At 40.1% G+C, this 12,069-nt stretch overlaps 1 protein-coding gene across 2 annotated transcripts in view; it reads left to right on the top strand.

Moving 5' to 3' along the window:
• STIL (STIL centriolar assembly protein) overlaps positions 1 to 12,069 on the top strand; it is a 64,634-nt gene that overhangs the window by 10,764 nt on the left and 41,801 nt on the right. For both annotated transcript variants that reach the window (XM_003259013.3, XM_012511019.2), the window contains exons 4-8: positions 479 to 591; positions 1,070 to 1,257; positions 2,657 to 2,904; positions 6,951 to 7,034; positions 9,244 to 9,330. In XM_003259013.3, coding sequence (XP_003259061.1) covers positions 479 to 591; positions 1,070 to 1,257; positions 2,657 to 2,904; positions 6,951 to 7,034; positions 9,244 to 9,330 — 720 coding nt within the window. The remainder of the gene's footprint in view (positions 1 to 478; positions 592 to 1,069; positions 1,258 to 2,656; positions 2,905 to 6,950; positions 7,035 to 9,243; positions 9,331 to 12,069) is intronic.

Raw genomic sequence — 12,069 nt, 5'->3', positions numbered from 1 at the left:
CTAATTTATAAATTAAACTTTATCATAGATCTGTATGTATAGGAAGAAACATAGTATATATAGGATTTGTTACTATCTGCGGTTTCAGACATCCACTGGGGGTCTGGAACACGCCTCTTAGAGATAAGGGGGCACCACTGTAATGCTAATTATATCTGAAGCCCATACGCAGTATGTAAAGAAATAGATGTGACTGTTTCAATCAAAATTTACTTACAAAAACAGGCGACCTACCTGCTGAGGTTCATAAAGTTAACAAAATGCCTGGAGAACAACTATAGTTTCAGTGTCTGTTTATTGCCATTCTAGTTTCCAAGTGGCCCTCCCTATCCCCTGCCTTTGACCCTGGGATTTCCTGACAATGATCTTTCTGTACATTTTTTAAAATGTGTGTTATAATTTAGACAGCATTGTATGGCAGGAGGTTTTTTTAAGATATGAGGTCTACCATATTCATAAAAGACTTGTTGTTTTTCAGAAATCCAAAGCTTGTGGTGACTGAAAAGACCATCCAACTTGCTTATCGTCATGCTAAGCAGAATAAAAAAAATTCGTCATGCTTTTTACTTGGTTCTCTGACAGTAGACGAAGGTAATACACTTTTAAAAATGGACTAGTGCTCACGCCTGTAATCCCAGCATGTTGGGAGGCTGGAGTGGTAGGATCGCTTGAACCTAGGAGTTTAAGACCAGCTTGCATAACATAGTGAGACTCCATCAGTACAAGAAAACATTTTTTAAAATAACTTGTATGACTGCAATAGACTATATTGATTCGGCCAACTATTGTATTTGCTTTGTGCTAATTTTCTTTGCTGTGTACCAAGGATATGAAGATGAGTAAAACTATTAATTACAGAGTTTACTATCTGGTCAGATGGATCAATATATATAAGCAAGTAAGCTTAGTGTACGCTTATAAGAGTTTAGTTTACTGTAAGAGTTTAGTATTTAAGAGTTTAGTGTACTATTGGTATGAACAAAGTGCTTTGCTATAATGTAGTCTTGCTTGGTTGATTTTATGTTTTTAATTAGTATGCTATATAATAGCTGTTATTTTTGTTCTACAGATGAAGAAGGTGTAACATTGACAGTAGATCGCTTTGATCCTGGTCGAGAAGTACCTGAATGCCTAGAAATAACCCCTACTGCTTCTCTTCCTGGGGACTTTTTGATTCCATGCAAAGTTCATACTCAAGAACTTTGTTCAAGAGAAATGATAGTTCACGGTGTAGATGACTTCAGTTCAGCTTTAAAGGTGCGATTCATTGACAACTTGATAGTTAATTCAACACAAGAATCAAACTATGTTTAGTATGCTGTATTTTAGTAAAGCCATATTTGAGAATTATTCACAATAATTTGAATTATTGTGAACCTAAAATCCAACTAAATGTGTTTCTGAGGGCAAAAATTCTAGGTAAGCGATATGAGTAGCCTTTCAGAAGAAGCAGTGTAACCGAGACAAGAAAGTTCAAGATGTACTTAGGGTAGTGTTTAGGGTATACATTTTTGCTGAATTTGTGGGCAGTCAGACTGGAGTATTAATTTGGTCAGATTATAGAGAGGCTTGGCTGGGCGCGGTGGCTCCTGTCTGTAATCCCAACACTTTAGGAGGCTGAGGCAGGTGGATTGCTTGAGCCCGGGAGGTTGAGCCGTGATCACACCACTGCACTCCAGCCTTGGTGGGAGCAAGACCCTGTCTCAAGAAAGAAGAGCCTTGTCTGCCAGCCTAAGGAATTTGAACTTTGTCATATGGGCCATGTAGTAATTGAAGGTTCCTGAAGAAAGAAAACACTGTCAAATCGGAAATAGTTAATCTGATAGTGTAGGCTGACCGAAGTTAGAGAGAGTAGCCATTGTAGAAGTTGGGCGGGTGTGTATTACAGAGGGATGTATTAACCTATAGTGCAATGGTAGCAGTGAAACTAGGAAGGACACAGTGGGCGTGGGCAAATACAGAGGGAGAACTAACTTGACAATTTGTGTAACAAGAAAGGAATCAAAGAGGAATGGACTTTAGATTCTCTGAGACTCAATCAGAATTATTTTATGAGGCCAGGCATGGTGGCTCACGCCTGTAATGCCAGCACTTTGAGAGGCTGAGGCAGGCCAATCAGGAGGAGTTCAAGACCAGCCTGGCCAACATGATAAAACCCTGTCTCTACTACAAATACAAAAAATTAGCTGGGTGTGATGGCACACACCTGTAATCCCAGCTACTTGGGAGGCTGAGGCAGGAGAATCGCTTGAACTGGGAGGTGGAGTTTGTGGTGAGCTGAGATTGCAACACTGCACTCCAGCCGGGGCAAAAAAATGAGACTCCTTCTCAAAAAAAAAAAAAATTATTTTATGTCCATTTTTTCCCATGTAGTAAATATTTATTGGGGGTGACTCCCCAATAAGACTGAAGTGCTGCTAGGATATCTACATTGAAAATGTGTAGTGGAGCTTGGGACAGTAAATCTTACTTGCTTTGATATAATTATTCACATAATCTTTTGGTCACATGGAATAAATGAGAACTGAAATGTAAATCAGAACTCATTTAATTAGTGCAAGGTATTATATACATATATGTATCAGTATAAAATAAACTTTGGAGATATGGGCACATTTCAACGTTTTAAAATAATTATTTAATATTGATTTCTCAGGCTCTACAGTGCCATATATGTAGCAAAGATTCCTTGGACTGTGGTAAGCTGCTTTCCCTAAGAGTTCATATCACTTCCAGGGAGAGTTTGGACAGTGTGGAATTTGACTTGCATTGGGCAGCAGTAACTCTAGCAAATAACTTTAAATGCACACCTGTGAAGCCCATCCCCATTATTCCAACAGCTCTGGCAAGAAACTTGAGCAGTAATCTGAATATTTCTCAAGTTCAAGGGACTTATAAATATGGGTAAGTAAAAGATACATTAAACATTAGTTGCATTAGTATATTTTCAGAATGTCCATGTAATGTGAAAGAATTGTGCAGTCAGTTTATATGCCAGAGATATGGTGGCTTGGTTAATAACCAGGGAAAGTAAAAAATGAAGTGGTTTATTTTTGTTGAATATGAAGTTTTCTTTAAGTTGTGCCACCACCTACAAAAAAATTGGTGGTAGGGCCTGGTGCAGTGGCTCACACCTGTAATCCCAGTACTTTGGGAGGCCCAGGCGGGCAGATCACCTGAGGTCAGGAGTTCAAGATCAGCCCGGCCAACATGGTGAAACCCCGTCTCTACTAAAAATATAAAAATTAGCTGAACATGGTGGTGCATGCCTGTAGTCCCAGCTACTCGGGAGGTTGAGGCAGGAGGATCACTTGAACCTGGGAGGTGGAGGTTGCAATGAGCTGAGATCGCACCACTGCACTCTAGCCTGGGCAACAGAGACTCCGTTTCAAAAAAAAGACAAAACTGAATGGCCATAAAGTATAATGTCTGGATAACTCAGTTCTTTTTTTGAGATGGTGTCTTGTTCTGTCACCCAGACTGGAGTGCAGTGGTGGGATCTTGGCTCACTGTAACCTCCACCTCCCTGGTTCAGGTGATCCTCCCACCTCAGCCTCCCGAGTAGCTGTGATTACAGGTGCATGCCACTACACCGGCTAATTTTTGTATTTTTAGTAGAGATGAGGTTTCACCATGTTGGCCAGGCTGGACTTGAACTCCAGACCTCAGGTGATCCTCCTGCCTCCGCCTCCTAAAGTGCTGAGATTACAGGGGTGAGCCACCATGCCCAGCCCCAGAGACCTCAGTTCTAAGAAAAAAAAAGTTGGTGATAAAAATTATATTAAAATTGGAGGCTGAAGCGGGCGAATCACGAGGTCAGGAGTTCGAGACTAGCCTCACCAACATGGTAAAACTCCATCTCTACTAAAAAAAAACAACAAAAAAAAGCTGGGCATGGTGGCACGTGCCTATAATTCCAGCTACTCAGGAGGCTGAGGCAGGAGAATCGCTTGAACCTGGGAGGCGGAGGTTGCAGTAAGCTGCTGAGATCACACCATTGCACTCCAGTGTGGGCGGCAGAGCGAGACTCTGTCTCAAAAAAAACCAAAAAACAAACAAAAAACAAATTGGTTGATAATTTATTATTTGAAAATGTAAGAAGAAATTATGTTCTATATTGTATATTCTGTATTATTCTTTGTATTTTATTTAGGTTTTAGGCCTTTTTTTTTTCTTGACTATAACCTGACTAATTATGAACCCAAGGGAGGCTAGATAATTTATTTATAGTATGAGGTTTTAACTGTGAATAATGAGCATTGCAGATAGAGAAAGGAGATAATTAAATAAAAAGTTACAGTACTCTTGCTTACCAGATTGCCAGCTACTTGAGGGTGGAGTTTCCTCACAGAGCTGGAGTAGAATCCTCTCCAGCTTCCTATCTCCACTCTTAATTTCTTAGGAAATATAAGCCAAAATGCATGCTTTCTAATCCTCAGCAAGGCTGCTTCCCTGAATCTTCATCTATTTTCTTTATCTATTATCTACAAAACTAGGTTAGACAATATAAGCACTCTACTTTAAAGTTTGACCAGAGACTGCTCCAAGTATTACACTTCTGGCTTCCTTTCCCAGTGACTCCACCCTAGTTCCTGTTAGGCCTTTCAATCTAAAAATATTTGCCAAAGTACACTCAATTCCAAGTCTTATTCTCTAAAAATACCTCTTCAGAACCAGATTCTGACCAGAGCTGTGCTTTCTGATTGGAGTAGTCCAAAGGAAAAATTGTTGGTATATTCCAAAATCATGGAGTGGTCAAAAGTGAGCAAAAATTGTTTGAGTTAAATGAAACATTTAATTCTCTTAATTAATAAAGTACTTCTCAAGTGGAACATGGAATTTTTTGTTTAAATTAATAAAAAAATTAATTTGTTTTCCTTAGTACCCATGCCCATTTACTTGTATAGCATGAATTTACCTTTCTTGGAATTATCCATCTGTGACTGCTGGGCATGCTGGTAATAACCAGGATGTTCAGTATTCTGTCAATCACCTATTCTCCTTGCCACTTCCTATCTAGAATCGTCTATTAAATTGGTGACATTTGCCATGCCAGGTGCATTGACACAAACCTGTAATCCCAGCTGCTTGGGAGAGTGAGGCAGGAGGATGGCTTGAGCTTAGGATTTCAAGGCTGCAGTAAGCTACAATAGTGCCTGTGAATAGCCACTGCTCTCCAGCTAGGACAATGTAGTGAGACCCCATCATTAAAAAAAAATTTGACATTTGCCCTTCATACACCCTAATATTTACTAGGGCCCATTATGGAATAGGTATTATGTTAGACATTGGAAATAAATAGATTAAAAACTATACTTCCTATCCATTGAATATGTTGACATGTAAACATGAATGGAGGTTTATATACAGTGCTGGGAAAGTAGGGGGAGGGATGTCCAAAATGCCTGGGGAAATCATGGAAAGCCTGAACTAATTCTTTTTTTTTTTTTTTTTTTGAGACGGAGTCTCGCTCTGTTGCCAGGCTGGAGTGCAGTGGCGCGATCTCAGCTCACTGCAGCAACCTCCACCTCCTGGGTTCAAGTGATTCTTCTGCCTCAGCCTCCCACGTAGCTGGGATTACAGGCGCCCGCCACCATGCCTGGCTAATTTTTGTATTTTTAGTAGAGATGGGGTATCACCATCTTGGCCAGGCTTGTCTTGAACTCCTGACCTCATGATCCACCCGCCTCAGCCTTCCAAAGTGTTGGGATTACAGGCGTGAGCCACTGGGCCTGGCGAGCCTGAACTAATTCTTTTAAGGAGTAGAAATTTATCAGATGGGCAAGACATGACGGAGAACTTTCAAAGCAGCTGTGTCATTGTTGATATGTAAATCTTACGCCAACTCAGGCTCTTAATATTCTTGTCACAAGACCTGACAAATGTATTGCCTTTGTGTTTTAGTGTTATTAGAGCAATAAAATATATCATCAGTGGTACTACCAAGGCTTTATATCACTAATGGCATTGTTTTTGTTTTCTGTTTTTGAGACGGAGTCTCACTCTGTCGCCCAGGCTGAAGTGCAGTGGTGCGGTCTGGGCTCACTGCAACCTCCGCTTCCTGGGTTCAAGTGATTCATTCTCCTGCCTCAGCCTCCTGAGTAGCTGGGATTACAGGCGTGTGCCACAATGCCTGGCTAATTTTTTTTTGTATTTTCAGTAGAGATGGAGTTTTGCCATGTTGGCCATGCTGGTCTCGAACTCCTCACCTCAAGTGATCTGCCCACCTCGGCCTCCCAAAGTGCTGGGATTACAGTAAGCGTGAGCCACCATGCCTGGCCCACTAATGGCATTGTTTTCGAAGAAAGACATAACAATAAAATTAACAATTCTACTTTGGTTTTTTGTATTCTTATAACTTGCTGTCAATAATAAATATAATAAAATATAAATATAGTATAATGTCCTTTTAGGAAAGAGTGAGCTTTTGGGTTTTATGATGGTTCCAAAGTCCTTTGACAGTGGTTGGAGGAATATGGCACAGGAAGGTTGACTATACCTCTCCTAATTCAGTCTCCTTGACTTAGAAGTCACATCTGTTGCAGTCTTGTCAAATCACTTGGATGCATGAACATTTTCCAGTAATAGGGAATTCAGTTCTTCCAAGGAAACCTATTTGGTTCTGAAATTGCCTACCTTAATGTTAACACTCTTGATTAAAGTAAATTGTAAGTAAAGTTATAGAGCAAAACTTTTAAAAAAGGTGTATAATCTTCAATGTCTTTTAATTGATAGATGGAAGTTTTAAGGTATTAAATCTCTTTAATCTCTTCCTCTTAACCAGAGTCTTTTTACTGAGTCAGTAAAAAGTTTCTGTTTCTTTTGTGTGTGCAAGACAATGTTCATTTGAATTATCTCCCCTTTCTAAAGTGTGCTTCAGCATTTAGATTATGTCTTTTAGGTAAAAAATACATAATTTCAGTTATTTTCACAGAATGTCTTCTGTTTAGATATCTTACGATGGATGAAACACGCAAATTGTTACTTTTGTTGGAATCTGATCCCAAGGTTTATTCTCTACCATTGGTGGGAATGTAAGTATTACATTATTTATGAAAACCTTATCAGCCAAATGTTCAAATGTATATGATAAGCATGTGACTCAGTTGTACTATAAATATTTAGATCATTTTATAAAGCCACAAAGATAAGTGGTTGTCGAGTTTTCTTATTTAACTAGTAGAATCAGCTAAAATAAGATTTTACCCAATCTTTTTTTTTTTTTTTTTTGAGATGGAGTCTTGCTCTGTGCCCAGACTGGAGTGCAGTGGAGAGATCTCGGCTCACTGCAATCTCCATCCCCCAGGTTCAAGTGATTCTCATGCCTCAGCCTCCTAAGTGGCTGGGATTACAGGCGTGCATCACCATGCCTGGCTAATTTTTGTTTTTTTTACTAGAGACGGAGTTTTACCATGTTGGCCAGGCTCGTCTCGAACCCGTGGCCTCAAGTGATTTACCCGCCTCAGCCTCCCAAAGTGCTTGGATTACAGGTGTGAACCATCGTGCTCGGCCAGATTTTACCCAATCTTAGGAAGAACGCTAACATATAAAACAGATAAAAGTTTAATTCTATGGCTGGGCGCAGTGGTTCACGCCTGTAATCCCAGCACTTTTGGAGGCCAAGGTGGGCGGATCACCTGAGGTCAGGAGTTCAAGGCCAGCCTGGATAACATGGTGAAACTCCGTTTCTACTAAAAATACAAAAAATTAGCCAGGCATGGTGGTGCGTGCCTGTAATCCCAGCTACTCGGGAGGCCGAGGCAGGAGAATCACTTGAACCCGGGAGGTGGAGGTTGCAGTGAGCTGAGATTGCGCCATTGCACTCCAGCTTGGGCAACAAGAATGAAACTCCGTCTCAAAAAAAATAAAAAATGTAAGTTGAATTCTCCTAGTTGAAGGTGAAGCCTTACAGCCCTGTTTCTTCAGTATTCTCTCACTACCACTCATCCTTAAGTCACCCTAAAGAACTCAGGACTCATAATAATACCATTTAAAATCTACTGTCAGGCAATCTTGCAGAAATCCCCATTAGTGTTAATGGCCTTCTCTGTAGAGTAGTAATGATATTTATGTGTTTAATTTTTTTATATATGTATACATGTTTTGAGACAGGGTCTCACTTTGTCACACAGGCTGGAGTGCAGTGGCACAATCATGGCTCACTGCAGCCTCAATCTCTGGGGTTCAGGTGATCCTCCCACCTCAGCCTCCTGAATAGCTAGGACTACAGGCACTGGCCACCATGCCTGGCTAGGTTTTGTATATTTTGTAGAGGCGGGCTTTCGCCATGTTGCCCAGGCTGGTCTGGAACTCCTGGGCTCAAGCCATCTGAGTTAATGATATTTAGACAGAATATTTAGAAATTTATATTCATTCAGTATTGAGTACTTATTATATACAGTGTTATGCTTGATAATGTGTTGAGGTTTAAAGCTTCTTAAAGAATTTAAAATCAAAGTGAGGTGATAAAACATTCAAATGTTCATACACAGAAAAATAAAGTATATGATTTACTATAAAATGACCAGTATGGAAAGTGAACACTTAGTATTTGTAAGAAAGATATGATAGGGAGCATTTTCCTAGAGAAGACAAACTTGAGCTAGACTTTCAATTGTTTAGATAGTAGAAGGAAAGATTGATGGGGAAGGGAACCCACGTAAGGGAATGGCACATGCAAAGTGAATGAGAATGCACAAATGTTCTCTGGACCATGAAATCTACTTATAGTTTGCTACAGTCCTAATATAGGCAATGGATTGTTGATGCTTAAGTAAATATTAAGAGCCTTCTGTGTTTCTGACTACCTGTATATATTACAGCATTTAATCCTCAGCAACTCTGTGAAGTAGTTTTAGGCTGCAAACTAGTCTGTACTACCTCAGCCCATTCTTTCCGGTCCAAGCTAATTCATTCTAGTATACTGCTTTCATCTCTGTTAACCATTTTCTTTCCCACATCTCAGGTAAAAGAGGACAGAGATACACGTGCTTGCTGTGTCTTTCTCTTTCTCTCGATATATGTCTATATGTCTGTCTATATATATCAATATAGTTATATAGATACAAATGTCTATATATTCTTCCTCTTAATTATCAGCACGTTTTTAGATTTCTTATTAGTAAGGCTCTTTAATGAATGGCTGATAAAAGCCATGCGTCTACCTTATTATCTTAGGAAGAATGTAAATTATGCTATATATGTAAGTGAGTATGGTTTTTAATTTCTATCTTTTTCTTTTAGTTGGCTGTCTGGAATTATACATATCTATAGTCCTCAGATATGGGCTTGCTGTTTGCGATACATATTCAATTCTTCTGTTCGAGAAAGGCAAGTGATATTTTATTCTGTAGTACTTTATTTCGATCCTCTCCCCCATTCATAGTTTATGGTCCCATTTAAAATTCATATAATGCCTTAACCTTTTACAATACTTATAAATAAACACGTACATTAAGAAAAAACAAACCTTATATTAAATGAGAATAAAACCAGATTAAAAAAAGATGAGGTTGCAGTATACCTGGAAATACCAAGGAATTCACTTGCCTAACCACAGAACACAAACATTTTAGGGGTGGAAAAAAACTGTAGAGATTGTCTACTGTAGCATCCTATTTTGTAATTAAGGAGGTTAACTTTCAGTGAAATGACTGCAAATGAGTTTGGATTTGTTACCTTACAGGTGTTTTATTAAGTTACACAGTGTTACTACTAATACACAAAGAAATACTTGAGACAAGATTTTTAATTTCTTCCTGAAACTGAAGCCTAAACATTGGAATTAATAGTTAGGGAAACTTTACTTTTAACCTCAACTCATTTAATAGATAAAGAAGGTGAGAGACAAATACAGATGTCAGTATTTGTCTCTCATCTTCTTTATCTATTAAATGAGAAGGTCTATTTTTATCTACCTTGGGTGGCTGTAAAGGACTTTTTTTTTTTTTTTTTTTTTTTTTTGAGACGGAGTCTCGCTCTTTCACCCAGGCTGGAGTGCAGTGGCGCGATCTCGGCTCACTGCAGGCTCCGCCCCCCGGGGTTCACGCCATTCTCCTGCCTCAACCTCCCTTGTAGCTGGGACTACAGGCGCCTGCCACCTCGCCCGGCTAATTTTTTGTATTTTTAGTAGAGACGGGGTTTCACCGTGTTAGCCAGGATGGTCTCGATCTCCTGACCTCGTGATCCGCCCGCCTCGGCCTCCCAAAGTGCTGGGATTACAGGCGTGAGCCACCGTGCCCGGCCGAAAGGACTTAAACTATATTGGGCTGGGCGCGGTGGCTCACGCTTGTAATCCCAGCACTGTGGGAGGCCGAGGCGGGTGGATCACGAGGTCAGGAGATCGAGACCACGGAGAAACCCCGTCTCTACTAAATACAAAAAAATTAGCCGGGCGTGGTGGTGGGTGCCTGTAGTCCCAGCTACTCGGAGAGGCTGAGGCAGGAGAATGGCATGAACCCGGGAGGTGGAGCTTGCAATGAGCCGAGATTGCGCCACTGCACTCCAGCCTGGGCGACAGAGCGAGACTCCGTCTCAAAAAAAAAAACTATATTGAAAAGGCAGTACAAGCACATAGTAATAAATTGACACATGTAAATATCTACAATAAAAGTAGATCTTTCTTCCTCCCCATTTCCCTAGACCCCATTCTCAGAGGCAATCACTGTTAAGTGATATCTTTTGCTTCCTTCCTGAAATAGTCAATATTCAACATAGACAAGTATCACCTTTTCCTGGCCTGTAAAAATTAAACCATAGCATCCTTTCTTTTCTTTATGTTGCTTTTTTCTGTATAAATTATACCTTGGAGATCATTACATCTTGGCATATACAGATTTAATATACATATTTTACAACTGAAGAGTATATAATACGTACTGTATTTTAAAAACTGGCCCTTTTGTCTTGCAGATAGTGGTAGACTGAACATTTTATGCATACATCTTGGTGTGCATATGCTAGTATATTTGTAGGATAAGTTTCTAAAAGTGTTTTTTTCTAGGCCAAAGAGTATATAATTTAAAATTTGGTAGCTATTGCCAAATTGCCCTTCAAAAAGACTGTACCAATTTATAATTTTTCCAGCAGTACACGAGAGTGCCTTTTTCTCTACCTGCACTAACACTGTGAAAGAAATATTTATTTATTGAGCACCTATTATATCTATTATGTTCACAATACGGGGGATCAGAGTAAACAAAATAAAGGTCCCCAGACCAGGCATGGTGTGTCATGTCTGTAATCCCAGCACTTCAGGACTTTGGGAGGCTGAGGCAGGAGGATCGCTTGAGGCCAGGAGTTCCAGGCCAGCCTGGGTACCATAGCAAGACTCTGTCTCTACCAAAAAAAAAAAAAACAAGTTAGCTGGGTATAATGACACATGCCTGTTGTCCCAGCAGGAGGCTGATATGGGAAGATTGCTTGAGCCCAGGAGTTCAGGCTGCAGTGAGCCATGATTGTGCCACCGTACTCCAGCCTGAACAATACAGACCCTGTCTTAAAAAAATAAAATAGGCTGGGTATGGTGGCTCACACCTGTAATCCCAACACTTTGGGAGGCCAAGGCGGGTGGATCACTTGAGGCCAGGAATTAGAGACCAGCTTGGCCAACATGGTGAAACCCCATCTCTACTAAAAATGCAAAAATTAGCCCGGTGTGGTAGAGCACGCCGGTAATCCCAGCTACTCGGGAGGTTGAGGCAGGAGAATCACTTGCATCTGGGAGGCAGAGGTTACAGTGAACTGAGATCGCACCACTACACTCCAGCCTGGGCAACAAAAAAATAAATAAATAAAAAATAAAATAGTCCTGCAGAGACAGGCAGTAAACAGAGTAAATAAAATAAATAGTATGTTAAAAGGTGATGAGTACTGTGGAGAAAAATAAAGCCTGAGAGGAGGATGTTGTGTGTCTGAATGATAGTGGCAAATAAAGAGTTGCCATTTATTTATTTTTTTTTTAATTTTTAAATTTTTATGTATTTATTTTATTTTACTTTTTTTTGAGATGGAGTCTCGCTCTGTCGCCCAGGCTGGAGTGCAATGGCTCAATCTCAGCTCACAGAAACC

This window comes from Nomascus leucogenys, chromosome 12 (assembly GCF_006542625.1).
Source record: "Nomascus leucogenys isolate Asia chromosome 12, Asia_NLE_v1, whole genome shotgun sequence".
NCBI lineage: Eukaryota > Metazoa > Chordata > Mammalia > Primates > Hylobatidae > Nomascus > Nomascus leucogenys.
Note: the sequence above shows the minus strand (reverse complement) of the source record. Positions and strands in the feature narration are given on the sequence as shown.